At 40.9% G+C, this 20,376-nt stretch overlaps 1 protein-coding gene across 6 annotated transcripts in view; it reads right to left on the bottom strand.

Moving 5' to 3' along the window:
- Positions 1–20,376, bottom strand: part of NHSL1 (NHS like 1) — a 238,170-nt gene that overhangs the window by 47,218 nt on the left and 170,576 nt on the right. For all 6 annotated transcript variants that reach the window (XM_033406286.2, XM_033406294.2, XM_033406304.2 and 3 more), the window contains exon 2: positions 11,719–11,871. In XM_033406286.2, the coding sequence (XP_033262177.1) occupies positions 11,719–11,871 (153 nt within the window). The remainder of the gene's footprint in view (positions 1–11,718; positions 11,872–20,376) is intronic.

Genomic DNA, 20,376 nt, shown 5'->3' with positions numbered 1-20,376 from the left:
TAACCACTTGGCTGACCAGTGGGTCCCAGAGTGTCTGATTCAGTGGGTCTGGAGTGGGGCCCGAGAACGTGCATTTCTAATAAGTTCCCAGGTGATGTTCCTACTGCTGGTCTGGGAGCCACAGGAGGAGAAAACTGTTTCAGAGGAAGGTAAAGTAGCCACGGAGAAGGAGAAACAATATTAAAGGTGCTTGATGTGAAATCCATTCAACCATTTGGGGTAGGTGTGACATAAAAGGAAAAGTCTTCCACTTAGAGGAGAGGCTCCCGAAGAAGGAATTTTCATAGTTTAAGATTTCCTACATATTCCAGGTGAGAAATGATAAAAGGCCCGAGGGGAAAACAGAGTTCATCTGTTGCTTTTATTATGTCACAGATGATCCACACTCACCAACAGAATAACTTGAGAGGAAAACAGGAAACAAAGGACAAAGAATTTAACAGATCACTGCAGCAGGAGGAGAAATGCTATATCTGGTATTTACTTTCGGTTCCTAAGGAATACGGTTGTGTTTCAGAAAAAGCTTTAGTTTTGCTCCTGTAGAAGTACTTTCCAGGTCAAGATTCCCTTAAACCGCTTGAAGAGGTAAGCCCCCTGATTCAGGCTGCTTCCGCCTCTCCCTTGATTCCAGTGGTATCTCCGCCCAGTGTCCTGCATCACCCCGATCCCTTTACTGCAAACTTTTAACACAGAACCAGATTTAACCATTTAAAAATGATGAGTCAGATTATGTCACTCCTGAGCTCAAACCTCTCCAATGGCTTCCCAGGCCCTGAAAGTAAAAGCCAATGTCCTCCTAAAGGTGTCTAAGCCAGACATGATTTACTCAGTGTGGGTGGCCAGGGAGTTCATTAAATGAATGAACCATCAGTACTTGAAAGGGTACTGTGATTATGTGACAGAAGGGCCGTCCCCATCCCTCACCCAGGTGTATTTTATCTTTGGCCATACTTTCCATCTTAATTTACCCAAGGCATGGGGCCTGCCTATCTATCTGGTACACCACCCATGTCATCAGTGTTTATTAAGCACAACTGGCAGGTATGGGTTGGGGCAGCAGCAACACAGAATTTAAGGGGGAAGGGGTCCCCCCGCCACATATATGTTCAGGAAATAAGAGGATGAGGGAAGAGCAGGTAGGGAAGATGATACTCAGTGCTCTATTTGGGTTATCTATACAAGAAAATTTGGTCTTGGTACAACTTCAGGGACACTGACCAAATCCAGCATGAAAACATTAATTCCATCACGTGCAACTCCCCCAAAGATTTCTGGTCAGAGAGAACAGATGTCACAGGAAAGCTCCCAGAAAAGTTTTGGGAAGGAGTAAGGTAGAAGACAGATGGTCAGAAAAGCCACCTTTGAAATGGATGGGTTTTGCCAAAGGAGGGGGGGAATGACAAGCAGATTGCTGAATTCATACGCCTAACACTTACTTTGGCACTATTCCAAATGACTTCTCATTTCAATCTCCTTAGTGAGTTTGGGGAGATAAAGGGGTCAGGATGGGAAAATGTGGTGTCATCAGCTCAACAGTCACACAGGAAATGAATCTGCTAATATACTGAAAAGGCATTGAAGAGAGTCTTTTCGCTCCATACCCTGGGACCAGTATCTCCTTCACTGACATGAAACACCACAGGCAATCTCACTTATGCAGAAGGGCAAAAAAAGGTCATTTTGACCGATATTCTCCCTCTATGGTTAATTTCTATTAGGGTGGAATAAAAACCTCCCAAAACGCAGGAATTAAATATTAAAACTTATACCATTGGATAAAACTGTTAGCTTTATTTTTCATTGCAAACCATGGAAGGAATTATTCCTCAAATGTTATTTGCCATGGCAGAAAACTGGTTTTTAACATTTCTTCTCTTCACATACCCAAAGTCATTTAAGGAGACTTGAAGAACTAAATCAGATTTAAATGAAGGTGAAAGCTTTCTGGTGCCCATGATAAATGGGAAGGTGCTGCGAGTTTGCAAGCCCTAGTTGAGCACCACCAGAGCACAGCCAAACTGGAGGTGATCTCATTTCACTTTAGAATGAAAAAGCCCTATCACTGGCAGTCGCGGAGCATCACCAAGGTTACTCAATATCAAATAGCCTGCAAAGATTCTAAACGAACACCAGGGACTTCAGTTGTTCAGGGAATGATAACAACCTCATCCACAGTACCTTCAATGTAGCATTTTTATGCTGCGCTGGGCGAAATATAGCAGCCACTCAAGTTACTCACTTTATCAGGAATTAAAATGGAATTGCTGAAACAGCAGACTGACCATGGACACAAAAACAAAACAAAAAGCCTTTTGTTTAAACAATCCATAGTGCTTTGTTGAGACCTGGATCATTTAAATGACTGTCTTTGCTATTCTATCTTTTGTGTGTTGCTTACCGTTAAAAAAAGGCAACAGGTCTCTTTACCCACTGAAAAAGCAATGATTGTTCCTTTTTCTTTGCTCTTGAATCTGACTTCCCTCTCACAGGTTAACTACCCTTTCAGGGTTATCATACCCAGAGAGTTAGTATTATAAAAAATTTTGTGTGGCATCAGATCAAACAACAGAAGTTAAACCGCCACCTTTGTATATCATCCCATTCCGTTAATTTTTTATTTTTGTCTTTGCACTTCTCTTTTCTCAATAAGAATTCAATCCATTGTTTCATCAGGTTGGGCAACTTTCCCTAAGGATAAAAATTCCAAAGGAAGTCTAATGAAATAGTAAACATTAAAAAAAGTCTTTAATAACATTACCATTTGTCTTTGAAAAGTCAACCTAATTAAATTCACAAGCACTGAACGAGAGAGCTCCAAATGAAGTCACCCTTCTCACCAAGGAACTAGCCACATAGTGGGGGCCATTTTTCTATCAAGACTCCCAACACCCCTTAATAAACATATTCAGTGTTTTTTTGCTCCATCTCAAAATGCCCTTTCCCCAGTCCTGTCTGGGAACTAGAAGTCGAAACCTGACCCCTGCCTGCGCCCGTTCACTGCCTGCTGTCTCCTCAGGGAATGCTCCCATTCTCTCTTTATATTTGCAACCTTTTCTCCTCCTGTGGGCTCTTTTGTCTACAACCATGTTTTAATTGGCTCTAGTTTTTAAATCAAATAATACTACTACTTCTAGCCTGCCACCACCTCAAAATACTGTCCTTTTTCTCTTTGCCTTGTTGACATCATTTATTTCTTAAAAAATATTACTTGTATTATTTTTCTGCTTGTTAAAATAATTATCTCGTGAAACCTGGCTTCTTAAATCCACAGACCCCCTTGAAACCACTCTTTTGACGGTCACCAATGACTGCCTACTGACCAATTCAGTAGCCTCTCTTCCGACTCTGCCCATCCCTGAGCACCATGGTCACTGCCCCATCCTGATTTCCTCTCTTCTTCCCCAGTTATTCTTTTGCTGACTTCTCCTTCCAGCCCTCTAGATCAAAGCCTTCCAGGCTCAACCTTCACAACTCCTCTCCCTGCACTCTCTCCATCTCCAATCTCCTCACTCTCGTGTTCTCACCACTTGTTCTGTGACTGATCTTCCTCGTGAGCTCGAGATGACCTTTCCAGGACCTCCACAAATACAAGAGTATTTACAGTACCACGCACTGGGGTCACACAAATGACAAGAAAAGGTCCTGCTGCCAAAGGTCTTGCTGTCAGGTGGGGGGATAAACACGTGAACACAATTACTAGTTTAATGGAGGGGTGTAAGGTTCTGTGGGCATGTGTAGAAAAGTGGGTAAGGGATGCCCAGGTCTACCCGGAGGAGTCCAGGAAAGCTTTGGGGGAACCCGAGCATCAACCAGATGACCCTTACAAGGGGAACAGGAGTTGGCCAGGTGTGAGAGGTTGTGGTTTAGAAGAGAGAGGAAGTGGACTGAGACGTGGGGTGGAGAGAAAGGGAGGGCAAGACAAGCCAGGGTTCCCACAGAAGGACTTTATCCTTACGTGTAAGGGCACAAGGTAAAGATCTTGGGTGTAGGAGGAGAGAAGCATGGGGAGAAAGGGTGATTTGTCAGGTGAGGCTGGACAAACAGGGGTAATGAAGGTTCTCAGATGCTAAGGGAGTTCGGTTTCATCCTGCCAATGGTGGAAAGCTGGTAAAAAATGATTCATGAGAGGCATGATTAGATTTCTGTTTTAAAGACAACACCCATGGACAAGGGTGTGGCTCAGTGATACCACCATTATCAAGCTTGTGAGTTATTCACACACTTCTCTCTCTGACGAGGTGTAAACTAGGAAAGCAGCCATGTCGATTTATCTCTGACTCTGCTGCAACATCCAGACCAGTGCCTCACTTGCTGGGTGCCGTTAGAAACTTTTATGTCACCACAAACTTAGATTTGTGGACAATTCAATTTGTCAGTATTTGTGTTCAGCCGTAAATTGTATCTTTGTGTTAATAAACTTTGCATATCACTCTTAAACAGTTAAAAGAGGCCAATCAGAATTCTGGAGCTTAGAAGGGAACTTGGAGATTGAAAATTGTTTTCCAGAGGAGGAGGCCAAGTACAAAAATGGGATATGGGGCTTCCCTGGTGACACGGTGGTTAAGAGTCCGCCTGCCAATGCAGGGAACACGGGTTTGAGCCCTGGTCCGGGAAGATCCCACATGCCGCAGAGCAACTAAGCCTGTGCGCCACAGCTACTGAGCCTGCGCTCTAGAGCCCACGAGCCACAACTAGTGAGCCCACGTGCCACAACTACTGAAGCCTGCATGCCTAGAGCCCGTGCTCCACAACAAGAGAAGCCACCACAATAAAAAGCCCGCGCACCGCAACTAGAGAAGAGTAGCCCTGCTTGCCGCAACTAGAGAAACCCCGCGCGCAGCAACGAAGACCAAACACAGTCAAAAATAAATAATAAATAAAATAAATTTACTTTTTAAAAAAAGGTATATGATTTTCCAACGCCTCATGGGCTACTGGCAGCACTGGAATCACAATTCTGGTCTCCTAACTCATTTTTCAGAACAGTTACTGACAACAGAACAAGATGTCAATGCCTCTGTGGTTCAGGAAAGATGAGACAATTACACATCCTACTTCTGTTCAGCGGCTTTTCCAGAATAACAAACCACTCCCTGCCCTGCCCTCAATTCTATGCCTATTTTTGTTTAAACTAGTAAATAAGTTAAAATTCTCCATGAATGAGTGTAACGTAATGTTTCTTTCTTATAAAAAAAAAAATGAAAGACAATCCTTCTTTAACCAGTGACATTTAACCATCTCCTTTTGCACATCAATTTTACCAAAGGATTCTTCAGGAAGAATGTAAGTACAGGAGTAGGCAAAGAGTAAACTGGCTACAAGTGCTAAATCATTGGTATACTTAATGTTTCTCTTCCCTTCTCTTTCTTTCCTTTGTTGCTTTTATAACCTATTTTTTACTCTTTTTTTTTAAGTCCATCGAGTTACTAATGACCTACCGTTGCCCTAAAAATACGCACCAAATGCTATTAGGATGAAACAATGGTTACAGATGTTTGTCACACGTGCTGTCTCATGATGAAGCCTCCTTTCTTTATTTCTCTTAAACATATTTGACTTTTAATGAAATCAGGAATGAGTGAAGAGAAGTTTTCATGAGCAACAGGGAAGCCACCACCTTAGGCTATTTTGCATTTCCTAAATTAACTGGCTGAAGAAACCCAATCTGCCGTGAGCCTTTGGATTCCCCGTGTAAGCCCTGTCCCAGTGACCTTTCTGGAAGTTGAGGGCAGCTGAAGAGGCGTCAGAGACAGGCCCTTGGGATCTGAGATCAGAACAGGCCAGCATGGGCTGAGAAACCTGATTTGGAGTTCTGGGCAGAGCCATTTATAAACTGCAAAGCAGCTGTCAGTCAATCCCTTAACTCTGATAGGTCCTGATCTACAAAATGGAAAGGGGGTTTATTAACCAGAGGACCGGGGAGGGCCCTTCTAGCTCTAGCATCCTGGGCATCTTTCAGAGGTTGATGGGGAGTCGGGGAAAAGGAATCTTGCTCATGTGGATGAAATGAACAAGTGTCGACGGCTGTCACTGTCATCTGACGAAGTTCCTTGTTCTCTTCCTCTCTTCCTCCTCCCCACTGTATATTCCTGGAGCATAATGGCTGGGAGAGGAAGTGTCAGCTAAATCATGATAGCCTTTTGGGAAAGAGGGCTGAAAGTTCTATCTGTATTCCACTGCACTTAAAAGGCACCCTTCTTTCTACAAACACTGCTTCCACATTGAGGCGCAGGTACTTTGAGACACTTTATATAAATAAGTTGGTTTTATTCCCACGAAAACAGATATTATGATCTTATTTTATAGATGAAAAAAAAAGCTCAAAATGTTAAAGAGATACACTCAAAATTAAACTCAAATAATATACTCCTAGTACATAACAGAGGCAGGATGTGAACCTAGACGTGACCCATGCACTTTTCGTGAAACCTGGGCTTTTCCTACTAGAAAGCAAGAACAACAGGAGGTTTCTGGAGTTCAGGTCATATTCTATTTTTTGACCAGAGTAATAATAGTTACATAGATGTTTGCTTTATAATTATTTGTTAAACTGTACAAGTCTTATGTATTTGTCTGTGTTCTATGTCATAATTTTTAAAAAGTGACAGAAAAGAAAAAGATGAAAAATCCGTTGTCATTAGCACAAGGTGGGCAAAGCAGATGTTCGTCCTGAGCCTGTCTGGGTGGTGAGCAGATGTATCATTGCAAGAGAGAGAGCTCTCAGCCAACATCCCCCAGGTCATGCCTAGAAAGGTGTCTTCCAGAAAGCTCTGTAAAACATGCCACAGGACCCCCAAGAGGAGACTCTATAACCAAAACCACAGGGCACCTGGGATATCCCAGGGGTCCATCGGCCCAATGCAGACAAATGAGACCACCAAGCCCCCTCATCAAATCCAGAGATCCCCACAGCCCTTCCCAGAACAGACTTACTTGTCCAAGTCAAAATGCAACTAGTAGGTGGTTTCTTGACAATGAAAGGTAGATGCAGTGACCCTTAGATAAAGTCTGTGTGTCACGAACTGTCGGAGAAACCTGGCTGGGACTACTTGGAAACCTTGTCCATAATTTTAAGAAAGGTATACCACTCTTTAATGTTAAACAGGTTGGTCTGTACACACACACACACACACACACACACACACACACACACACACACTATTGTTTTAAATCACTTGGTACAAATAGTCATTTCTTCAAAGTGTAAATCCCCAATTCTTATCTCTCCAGGTACAATAAACATAACCTTCTGACTCTGAATTAACACAGGCCAGATCCAACATTCCACCCTGTGCTTGCACTCCTAATTCTAGAGCCACAGAGTAGGCTGACCTGCTAAAATATATTTCTTCAGGAATGAGAGCTGTGACTAGACGGTTTCTGATACCAACAACAGATGCTCTGTGAACTAATTCAGGCAGGAGTTAACACAGATGCAGTAACCAAACTGCCTGTTAAACATACTATGAGAAAGTATGTTTATCTCTCTCCCAAGTTGGCCTTTTGGGGGAATGAAGGCTGAAAAATAACATGTTTGTTTCAGCCTTTAATAATCTTAAAACTGTCAAATGAGGCCTACAGGTTGTGAAGAAATAAAATCTGAAACTTTCATTGAGTCTGAGCGAGCCCACCTCATCCCTCAAGTCCCCTTTTTCCACTGAATTGTGGCCCCTTCAATATATATAAAAACTACCTAGATAAAAATTTAGATAGATAAAGGTTACTGACCATCACAACTAACTCCGATGAAGTTCATGAAGGGTTCAAATAACTATGGAAATTAAAAGGGAAGAATTCTGGAAATTCAGTAAAATTCACTATTCATTACTAGCCAGATGTCCTATTTACCCAAATATCAAAATACTCTTAAAATATGGGTATGGACTTCCCTGGTGGTGCAGTGGTGGGAATCTGCCTGCCATTGCAGGGGACACGGGTTCAATCCCTGGTCCGGGAAGATCCCACATGCCGCAGAGCAATTAAGCCTGTGCGCCACAACTACTGAACCTGCGCTCTAGAGCCTGCGAGCCACAACTACTGAAGCCCATGCACCTAGAGCCCGTGCTCTGCAACAAGAGAAGCCACTGCAATGAGAAGCCAGCGCACTGCAACAAAGAGTAGCCCCCGCTCGCCACAACTAGAGAAAGCCCGTGCGCAGCAGTGAAGACCCAACACAGCCAAAAATAAAAAAACAAAAACAAATGGGTACACGTTTGTACTGTTGTTAGCAATAAGTCATTACCTAAATCTCTAGTAACTAAATAAATCAACAAAACCAAATCATTTGATCCAAGAGCATGGTCACTAAATTCTATCAAGTTCTCCAGAGACTAGCCCCCAACAACAAATATAAAAGATCTCTGCTTTATTTGGACGGGAATGGAAACCACCTGCTGCAGGTACTCCACATGCTGTGTGACGCACCAGGAAAGCCCATCTCCTCCTCAGCGGGGGAATGGGAGAGTGGTGGTCTCCCAGTGCTGTTCTGGCTGACCGAGCTCTCCCCCATATGCCCAGCGTACCTCACGCCCGTCTCCATTACACTACTGTCTGTTTACTTCAGTCTTGACACCAGACAGCAAGCTCAGCTCTTCAAAGCTGGGGACCCACGACCTTTTGTCTCTTCATTGAAAAACTCCTGGCATAGCAAAGAACTGATTCTTAAAGACGTATTAAGTAGTGTCTATTATCTACCTTTATGTACTAACTCAAGCTTAGCTTTTTCGTAAAAAAAAGTGCCTTCCTCAACCACTCTACTGACCAGTAAGCATCTGTGCATTACTTTAACATAAGCAAATGTTTACAACACTTAGTTATTCATTTGTTAGTATTCACTGTATCATTTCCCTCTGTATTTTATGGTCCTCAAGAGGGGAGATGAGCGCCCCACAAAAACTGACAGAACAGCTCCGACAATGAGGATTTAATGATTAAGAAAAAGCACCAACCTGTTTAACAGTAAACGATAGTATTTCTTCCTTAAAACAATGGACAAAGTCATAGTAAGACTAAAAGGAGGAACAAAATATTAGAATGCTCGTTGTGAATAGTGACCTACCTTTCTGTATTTTTAAGCAAAGGCTGTTGAGGTCATATTAACTTAGACTGATAATCTTATATAACATCATACTTTAACAGCTGCCATATAGTAAGGGACTGGATTTTTTCTTTTTAATCTTCACTGATAATGAGGCAATAAATACTCTGCACTCGTGTTTATTTCGAGTTGCTAACATGATGTAGGGGAAGTGATATGTGAAGTTCTGTGCATGTGACTAAAAGTAAATAAATGAAGAACAAAAGAACTCAGATGTTCTTTCTCGTTTCATCTTTCTCAACCACTATTCTTCAAGTTATCAGTTATCTGAAATCTCTTAAGGTGCATTTAAATCCAGATTTAAAAGTTGCGCTGTAAGAATTTCCCAAACTTATTCATTTTATTAATAGTAAATCCCTTCGATGAACGATTTTAGGGCATTTAAGCAATCGCTGAAGCATTTACCTTTTCAAAATAAAATCTAAGTGTAGGCAAAACCAGTGGTGATGATATTTCATAGGTATCTGTTGAACAGTCCAAAAGAAAATAAAATCAGAAAAATCTATATACAGATGCTCAGTGTTCTAAGGGCAGAAAAGAGAAGCTCTGATCTGGTACTTGAAAAATACATGAAAGAGGTAGTGAAGCACAATTTCCTGGAGAGCTATCAAAAAACCACTGGGCCTGAATATTCAAACTCACATATACCTTTGAGAAAGCATTCTCTACAAGCCAGACCATGCAGTGTTCTGTCTTCAGAGCAACAAGAGAAATGTTAACCATGGCACTCCCTCAGGGGTTTGTCCTGGGAACCTTGCCATTTAATCTTCTTAGTAATTCTTTGGTGGAGGAAGGTGAGCTCTACGTAGAGAAGCTCTTTGTCAAAATTTACTAAAGACAAATCACTAGGAACTGAAGGGATCTAGAAGAAATTGTGGCTGGACTTAGGCACCTCATGAAGTCAACAAAGGTCAAAGTACAACTCCAAGGCCATACGGAGGAGCCCAACTGACGTGATTCTTCTCATTTAAGCGTTTAGTCACTAAATATACAGGGTATTCAGTCTAAATGAAAAAGGGAGCTCAATAATGTCCTCACTGCTGGAGAGTCCAATGCCAAGACTGTAAGATACAAGATACATAAGACTGCAAGATACATATGAGATAACTGAAGCATTATAAAAGATTAAAGGAAGAAAAAACAGGGCCATGACCGAAAATGTTTGTACAGTTCTGCTCGGAATACCAAATCTATTGTGAGTCTACTGACAGCTATTCCTTCTCTAAGCAGAGATTATCTGCTTTCTTTAATTACAATACAGCAATTTTTGGCACCTCTCGAGTATTTTTCACACTGTGATTTGCACTCTAGGTATAAGTATAAATTCCACGAGAGCTGAGACCCTGTCTGTGTATTCTGCATTTCTGCCAGAATAATAGGTTTCAAACACAAGGTTGTTAAAGGCAGCAGTTAAGAATATGGGCTCTATAGCCTGAGACTGTCCAAGGTTAAATCTTGGTTTTGCCACTAACTTTGAGATCTTAGGCAAGTTTCTGATCTTTGTGTCTCTATGTTGTCATCTGTAAAACTGGCACAGTAATGGTTTGTAGATTATTGTGAGGATTAAGAGATAATATGTACAATGGTTTAGAGCAATACTTGGAATAGAGTTGAGTGTTTAATAAATGTTAGCTAGTAACCACAGCAGTTATAGTAACAGTACATTAATATATGAATTACTTAATAAATGACTGATACACAAGTAAAAAATATCATAAAACTTAGAGGGGTCCTCATGCTGGGTTTTTCTTGAATCAATAACAGTATTTCTTAGATGTAAGTCTTAAACAATTAATTAAAATATAGGATGCCTGATTAAATTAAATTTCAGATAAGCAACAAGTACTTTTTTAGTACAGTTAGATCCCAAACAGCACAGAGGAGAAAACTGGTAGAAGCAGAGTCTGGTAGGATAAGAACGTTGGTTTGTTGCTTTAAGAGCAAGTCTCTGAATCTTAAAAGTCACTTCTTCCTCTTTTAAAGAACGTCCTCCCTCCTTTATCACTTTTAGGATGCCTTCTTTGTACCATGCATAAACTCTTCTTAACATCAGCAACAAGCTGAGGTAAAAATGAGAATTTTAAACTAGATACAGGTGTACACTCTTCCTGGCTTTCCTACTGGCCACAGTGCACCCTGCCCACCTGGGCTTAAAGGAGCCCCGTTGGGTGCTGCCCAAGTTCTGATAAATCAAACCACTCTGCACTCCTTCACAGTCTATATTTAGGTCCCCTTTCCACCCAACTTGAACTAACTGAACAAACCATTACAAAGTACTAGCTTTAACAATTTGCTTTGAATACTTACAATAGTTTTAAAAAGGCAGTGGCAAAATTCCCCACATCAGCAGGTGTTTATTTGGATTAAATTGGTACTAGTGGTTTAAACATGCTCGAGGGTTCTAACATGGAGCAGGCTCTTTAAGGACAGATTTGCATATCTGTAAATTGGCAGCTTTCAGAGACCAGAACATATTAGGCATGTATTAGGTTGTGAGTATTTATGATATTTTATAAAGACACAGCATACTATCCGTTCATTATAAATAGCAACTAAATCTATGCTTTCAATTCTAACAGTCAATAATCCAAGAACAACACGCTTGCAGGGCACCATCTTACCCCTCAATACTGATTTGAGGTTGAGCTTGGCTTGGCGGTGCAGGTCCTCTACGCAGGGGGGTCTTGTGGCGGGAAGGAACACATTCTCCTGCTGGTGCCATGGAGCAGTGTAGTGGACTGTCCATCGACTCTCCTCATCTAGGTTGGAAACAGCTGTAGAAAGAAAGAACACATTCAGAGGTCAAATTAAATGTGTTACATCAAGGTGAGTTCTTGGTACCTAACACATCCATAGGTAAGGGCCAGCAAGGGAGAAATGGAACAAATTTTGAATAGGATTCAATCTCAGGGGGCTTCCCTGGTGGCGCAGTGGTTGAGAGTCCACCTGCCAATGCAGGGGACACGGGTTCGTGTTCCGGTCCGGGAGGATCCCACATGCCGCGGAGCGGCTGGACCCGTGAGCCATGGCCGCTGAGCCTGTGCGTCCGGAGCCTGTGCTCCGCAACGGGAGAGGCCACAACAGTGAGAGGCCCCCATACCGCAAAAAAAAAAAAAAAAAAAAAAAGATTCAATCTCAGATCCCAGGGGTCCTTCCCACTGTGTTTCGTGTTTGTTCAGTTAATTGCTTCCCAGATTTTTAGGCCCTCCCTCTACTCCAATGTTAGAATACGATTAACAAAATCAATGAAGACCTCCAACTCCTGCTGAACTCCGCCATGACAAATAATAGTCAATTGTACTATGTCATTGCTTTAGTAAATGTGAGATTGTCAAGACAGAAAACAAATTTTCTACTAAGAAGCTGGGACCAATTCTTTCCCCTCTAAGGCATTATTTTTAAAACATCACTGTTATAAACTCAATTGAATTTTTACAAAACTAATCATAAACATTCAAGGTAATACATTTAAATAGCATATCTAATTAGAAATCCATTTGTGCTACAAAATTTTCTCTGTATTTCTCGCTTTCATGGAATACTTTTATATTCCAATGTTTTTAGAAATTCCAATGCAATTGACTTTTCCCAATATAATCCAATTCAATTGAATTTTTCCAACACAAAAGAGATTGAGGACATCAGAGGGGGAAATGATAGGTAGGCTAAATCTCTATGACAATTTTCCTTTATCCTTCTAGGGACTGGGATCGCTTTGTCTACGCATTTCATTTTTTCCTGACAACACAATCTAAGTGGGGTACCAATACGAAACTGACAGCACCATAAATATGCAACAACAATTTTTTAAATACTTTCTATATAACTGCTGCCATAAGCCAGGTGTAGTAGAGACTAAAGAAGTTTGAGAAGGACCCTGTGCTGAGGCAGTTACTGAGGGTGACTAGTCTAACTCCTGTAAAACCAGCAGATACGACAATTGTGAGTCAGGGGCGAGTCTTCCCCTACCTCTGACCTATGCCACACAGGGCACTCTGGGCATACTTGTTTCTACAACGTAACATGTCCCTGGAAATGAGACCATAAAGTAGACTTGTAAAATAAAATCAACAGGTGTGCATGAACTATTGAACCTTTCTATTTGAACATGTTTAAAGTTAACTCAACGTACCTTACAGTACAGCTATTACAGCCATTAAACAGATCAAATGAACTAATATATGTAAAGTCTTAGCTTATGAAATAACTCATGTAAAGAACGGTTGTGGCGAGAGCAGTGCAATTACTTGAAGGTAGCTCCTGACTTTTCAACCATCGCTGAAGAGGAACTTGGCCTTTCTCAGTACCCCTGGGAACACAAGCCACCACATATACCATGGTCAGCGCTCACCCCATATACCATCTTCTCTACAGCTACTGAATTCTACAAGGCGGGCTTTAAATAATTCATTTCCTAAATCATCCCACCTTCTCCAGTTGTAAGATAAATTAGTACTAGGGACGTGATATGCAACATGATGAACACAAGTAACACTACTGTGTTCCATATAAAAGTTGTTAAGAGAGTATATCCTCAGAATTCTCATCACAAAGAAAAAATTTTTTTCTTTTTCTTTTGTATCTATATGAGGTGATGAATGTTCACTAAACATATTGTGAAAATCATTTCATGATGTATGCAAGTCAAATCATGCTATACACCTTAAACGTACACAGTGCTATATGTCAATTATATCTCAATAAAACTGGACAAAATTTTTTAAAACCATCCCACTTTCTCCATAAATTGCGAAATGGGAAAATAAACATTGAGAACTAGACATCAAGTTAAATAAAAACAGAAATGTCCTGTGTGCTTTCTGCTTTTAATGTTTGCTAAAAGCAGCATGTAAACTAGGCACCTGGCATTTCACATAACCTCCGTGGAACAAATGTTTTGCATGGTGCATAGAACTATCAAACTTAATCTATGAAATCCACAGAGACCCGATTTAGCTCTTAGTTATGTATCTGAGAATCTTGCACAGGGTGGGACTCACCATATGTCCCCCAAAGAGTAGCCACAGTTAATTACAATGTTTTGCGCTAATGTCTACTTATTTGAAAGACTGAATTACCATACTTCATAGTTGGAAAATACTGAAAATTGAAACTCTTCCTATTCGCCAATTACAAATCAAATCCAAGTAATAGTGTCTGTGTAATCACACCATCAGCCCCACCACACAGCTACCAAACTGGCTCCTAAGAAAGAACAGTTGTCTCTCCCCTGGTGTATCTCACTCTTGCCAGGGCAGACTTTAATCAGCCCATCCAAAGACAGCCTTCAACCAGGGAAGCTGTAGAAATGAGCCCCAAGGGCTGTTCTTTTGCTTTCTCCAAAGTTCCTCTTACCAGTGGCTCCTGCCCATGGCACATATATCCAGCTTAAATCCACTGGTCCAAAAACTAAAGTAAAATAAAATAAGCCAACAACTATGTAAAAAACAGAACCATGTATTTATAAAAAGTATACTTTCCAAAGAATGAAGAAGCGCCTGGATTAAAGAAATTTAAACCAGTGGTAAGAATACAATGAAGCCACATCACAAAAGCTGTGTACTTTACAATGACTGATCAGTCTAGACAGAGCCTGTCCTTGAGCTCTTAAATACCTAACAGAGTGCCAGGGAGTTTTAGAGGCTCATCCCCACCAAAAATATGTGATACATTACACAGAGGCTCCTCATATATTTAGCCAAAGAATCAAAAAACCATACACTGTACATCAAGGCAGACATAAAGTAAATACAAGGGTTTTTTTCCCTCCCCTTCTTCAAAGGACTTCTTTTGAGCAGCAGAAATGAATTCACCTAAAATCCCAACTATAAATAAATAAGACATGCTAAAAAAAAATCACAGAATTCTGCCCTAGAGTTACAAAAGTCTGAGGTGTTTGAACAACTTGGTATAGAATGGAGTTTGACTCATGCCAATTACGCTGTTTCACGCTCTTAATTCCGTCACTCGAAAGGATGAAGTAGTACATAACACACACACACACACACACACACTCACATGTAGTGGGGGAGAAAAGAAACTACTTACTTTTCTTCCTAAAAAGTTTAATTAAAGACTTGATCTTTGTATTAATAAAGACCACCATTTCCAGGATGTCTACATAGGGCTTAGAAATTTGAATCACATTAAAAGCTCAGCGCAGCAAGCAGGTGGCAAGCGGCATCCTTCTGCTCCAGATTCGAACTTTCTTCCTCTGGCCTTGAATCCTTAGACATCTGCCCGGGGTGATGTAACTTTGAGGTTGAGCTTATTGTCAGGCAGTTACAAACCATTAACAGTCCTTGAACCTGAAACGCTCCCAGTGAAACCTAATCTTTAAGGCTGAGAGCGGCCAGTGACAACGTGTACAGAAAGAGAAAGCCAATCACAGTTCTTATTTGCATGATAGTCACATCGGTCTTTCTGTCTTGGTGCTCAATTATTCAGTTTTCTCTCCAATAGATCAGAAGTTTCTCCTCTCTGGATTCCAAAAAAACAGTGCAGATTTTCCTTAAGGAATTTGAGGTGAAGAAAATGTGTTCCCCATTTTCACTGGGCCACTGTGAACATCCAGATCTTTTCACTGGAGCCGCCAAGTCTTAGAGCCAGTCTGTTGATTCTTTGACTCCCTAGTTAAGTCAGGCATTTGAACTGATTTCGGGGAAAAAAGAGCTAGACTATTGTTTCCCCAACCATGCCCCCAGGCTCAGCCTCCCACACCAAAGGAATGTTTGCAAAGAAGCAGTAAAACTTTACAATAGAATCTCCATGGAGCTGTAAATGAGGACTTGGTTGCATTTTCCTGCAATTTAGTACGCCCTGTCTTCTCACCCAGTTCCTTTTTTTTTTCTTGCCAGTGTGAGCATAGCGTTGTCATTGTTCCAAAGGGTGATCTTGTTTGCATCTAGCTGCCGCAACTCTCCCACCTCACCCCACAAAAAAACCCCTCAACTTCTCCCACTCCAAAGGAGAAATTAGATGATATAGTACCCTAATCATTTAAATCTGTATTTTAAATTTAATTATCATCTAAGCCAGGTTTTTAAAATTCCACACCCATGGGAGAGAAGAGGAATAATTTCTAACAATCATTATTTGAGTTTCTCTTTAACTTGAATGTACTGTACTGAGTTCTGGTTCTTTCGCCCATTTGCAATTAGCACAGAGAACCGGGGAAACACAAACAGAGAAGAATCCGAAACGTGGTACAAGCAGACACTGTAAAAAATACACTCTGGGGTAAAGGGACAGGAACAAAAAGGAAAAGAACACAAATAAGAAAAGGGACAAAGGAAAAGAATGTTCCTCACATCTCTCCCCAATTCCACTTCATGGCAAAACAGTTTTTGAGGCACGTTAGACAACCTCTTATTTCATAGCTTTGGGCCAGGCTTACAACTGAATGGAAAAATGTAATAACCCACTAATTCAAAACATTTAGTTTACAACAAAAGCTCTTAGTCAAAGAATAAAATTTATATAAGGGGCTCGCTCCCTCTAGGGAAAACTTTGGAATGATTCCTCCTCAAATCATTTTCCCCCAATCTTATTTTTTAAACAACAACAAAAGCAAAGCAAACAAAAAAAACCAAAACACACATATTATCCTATCACCATACATATTATCAAAGATTTCCAATTTGTGTTATTTCATCCCATACATAGCTTTATTTAAAAGTAACCACATGGCCAGATGGCAAATGACAAACTACTGTGAGTGTAAGCTGCCTGAAACGAGTGTGCAAAGTCTCCCTCAGGAAAACACACTTATAAGCAAGAATGACAACCTGGCCTGGCTTCAAGAGCTGCCTCTCAGCTCATTGCACTCAGACAGGTAGTAGAGGTTTCTGGCAGGAAGCACTCCTATTCAGTTCACAACCAACAAGTTTCCGAGGTAGAATGTCCCCATGCAAACTTCCAACTGGAAACAGCATATGGCCTTTCATGTATACAACAATGGCACTGGAACATGGATTCATTCATTAAAAGATAAATATTGAGCACATACTAAGGGCCACTCATTTGAGATCCCTCTTGGAGCTTACATTACTTGACAGTAAACCACAATTGTATGGTAAGTGGAATGGACAAAGGAAAAAGGTGAATAGGATAAAAGGGGCTTGGGAGGAGGGGAGGTGGCCAAGTTGTAGTATTAAACAGGAGTCAGGGTAGAGCTTGAAAAAGTGAGATCTGAGTAAAACCTTGAAGGAGGCAATGGCAATAAAATAAGAATCTATCCAGTGAATCCCACCGGCTCTCATTTTAAAGAGGGAGATATGTTTATGGGTAGTGAGACATTAGGACTAGTCAGAGAAGTGCTCTAAGAAAATGAACTCTGGTAAGAGTCACGCATGGAGTAATTTCCTTTCTCATTCAATTAAACCTGATATTAAGTGGCCTGAGTTGTGTAAAGATAATGCCATTATGTGGTTACACAGCAGTCAGTGGTGAGTCTAGGGGTAGAAAGCAGGCTTCCACTCCACTTCCCAGGGCGCACAGGGGGCACACTGTCCTCTATGCATTATTCCGCACTGCCTCTTAACCTCCTAAGTCCAGAGCTTCAGGAAAGAACCACGTAAATTATGGTATTTATTGTGTTACATAATAAGTCGTGTTTGGAAAGAGCTTTTTAATTATAAAGATTTCCCCAATGATTTTCTCATCTCTTACTTTACATCCTGCATAGAAGCATGAGAATGAGGAAGTGGTTTTTTTTTTTTTTTTTTTTTTTTACTGTACGCAGGCCTCTCATGCTGTGGCCTCTCCCATTGCGGAGCACAGGCTCCGGACGCGCAGGCTCAGCGGCCATGGCTCACGGGCCCAGCCGCTCCGCGGCATGTGGGATCTTCCCGGACCAGGGCATGAACCTGTGTCCCCTGCATCGGCAGGCGGACTCGCAACCACTGCACCACCAGGGAAGCCCAGGAAGTGTTTTCATCTTATAATTTGCATTTGCCTGGATGTCACAGTTTATTGAAGAGCCATGGTTTTACGAAAGTGTCTAGTATTTTTCAATGGTTCCATTTACACATTCAACAGAAAATACATAAATCCATGGTACTTCTTATTCTAACTTTAGCTCTATACCAGTAGCAACAATTTTTTTAAAAAGTTCTAATATCCCGGACGTGGAAGACTTGACGGCATAGCAAAGGAGTGAAGAGCTCAGCTCTGGAGCCATGTCACCCAGGATACTGGCCACTTACTAGAGAAGTGACCTCTCCATACCTTGGTTTTCTCATCTGTAACACGGAGGTAACAACACTACATTACAAGGCTATTATGAGAATTTCAAGAGTTATTATTGACAAGGTCCTTGGAACAGTCCCTGGTATGTGGTAAGCATATATAAGTATTTGTTAGAGACATGAATAATATCTGAAGAGACAGCTAAGCAGCCTTAAGCTTAATAAAGGGACAGTAATGCCCTTTACTGTGAATAGAAATCAACTTCACAACCTCATGGTTGTCTTTCTACATGCTGCAGAGTTAAACAGCCAGCTGCATGAATGATTGCTCTAAACCTAACACTTCCACTTTTGATGCACAAATTATCTTTCCCCCTGCCTAAAATTCTACCACTCACCATTTAAAAAAGTTCTCAGTGGTCACCATGAACTTCTAACCAGTACCAAGGGTCTTCTGCTCTCTCCGCATCTTTCTAGTCATCTTTTGAATCATTTCCGGCTAATGACCCAGTTCTGGCACTGTTCTTCAGCAACACTGCAAACCACTAGCTCCTTTCCTACATTTGATTGCCCCTTCTCTGGATTCTGACAAACTCTTAACAAGCTTCCACGAGCCAGTCGTTATACTTCCGTCCTTTGCTATTCACTTATTCCCCCTTGAAACCTTAATGATTTTAGTGGTGTGAGGCAGGAGTCAACAAATTATGGCCCTTGGGCCAAATCCAGCTGGTCCCTTTATAAATGGTTGAAAAAAAACTAAAAGAATAATACTTCATGACATGTGAAATTATATGAGACTCAAATTTCAGTGTCCAATAATAAAGTTGTGATGGAACACCACTACGCCCATGCATTCATCTACTGTCTGCGCTGCTCTCACGCTGCACACAACTGCAGAGCTGAGTAGTCGCGTCAAAGGCTATATGCCCTGCAAAGCTGAACGTATTTACTCTCTGGACCTTTAGAGAAAGATATGCTGACCTCTGGATGAAGCTTCTGCCTTTAAACACCCCGCTCAGTCTTCACCTCCATCTGCTGTCTTTCATTGGTCTGTCCTCCAGTTCCATCTTACTAACCTCTACTCGAATCTCACATTATCTCAAGCTGAACGTCTAATTTAAGCCAGTTTACTCAAATTAGCGACTTATCAAGAACTTTCTCATTTCTATTAGGGTTGACAGTCAATTTTTCAGTGCACCAGACAGGTACATTTAAACTCCAGTTAAAAATGAGAAAACTGAGATCTAGACGCTGATGCATGTCAGAGCTAAGATGAGAATCTGGGTGTCCTGAGCCCTCTTTCATTAGCGGAATTAAGTTTTGCAAAGATATCTTTAATTACATTCAAGTTAATATATCTTACCCCAAAGTCTTTATTAGAGCCCATAACTAATAAAAATATTTAAGAGTAGAAGTCTTCAGTTAGTACATTCAAGTTAATGTATCTTACACAAAAGTCCTTATTAGAACCTATAAATTAAAATATTTAAGAGTAAATCATTATTCTCTAAAAATACCGTCAAATATCACAAAGGAAAATATGCTCTAATATCACTTGAATAATCCTGGCAGCTTATCCTAGTCCAGAATTTTGGAATTCCATTACCACTACTATTGTATAAATACTGGCATCCTTATTCATAAAAGTCCAACATTTCTGCTTAATCTTTCTCTGAAATGAAATCTTATTTTTAACCAACATTTAAATTTTTTCTTCTAGGAATCATCCGATTATTTCTACAGTTACCTGATTACTTCCCAGGAGCGGGTTTATAACATACCAGCAAAGAGTCAGAGGAATATTTTGCAAAGTAACACATATTCTAAAAATTTTAACTGTGAATATGCATTTATGTTCCACCAGTCAGCAATTTTACATCGAGCGCTTATTAGCTGCCTTGTGTTAGGCATCCAGGTTGAAAGTAAATCCAACATGGCCACTGACTTTCTTAGGAAGTTCACAGTCCAGCGGGGAGGAACTTCCTACGAAAGTCAGTGACCGCACCCAAACAGATAAAAATAATAAAACAATGAATAAGTACAGCGAGAGAGATAAGACCATGATGTTTACTGGAAAGATGATAAAGGGTA

This window comes from Orcinus orca, chromosome 12 (genome assembly GCF_937001465.1).
Source record: "Orcinus orca chromosome 12, mOrcOrc1.1, whole genome shotgun sequence".
Lineage (NCBI taxonomy): Eukaryota > Metazoa > Chordata > Mammalia > Artiodactyla > Delphinidae > Orcinus > Orcinus orca.
Note: the sequence above shows the minus strand (reverse complement) of the source record. Positions and strands in the feature narration are given on the sequence as shown.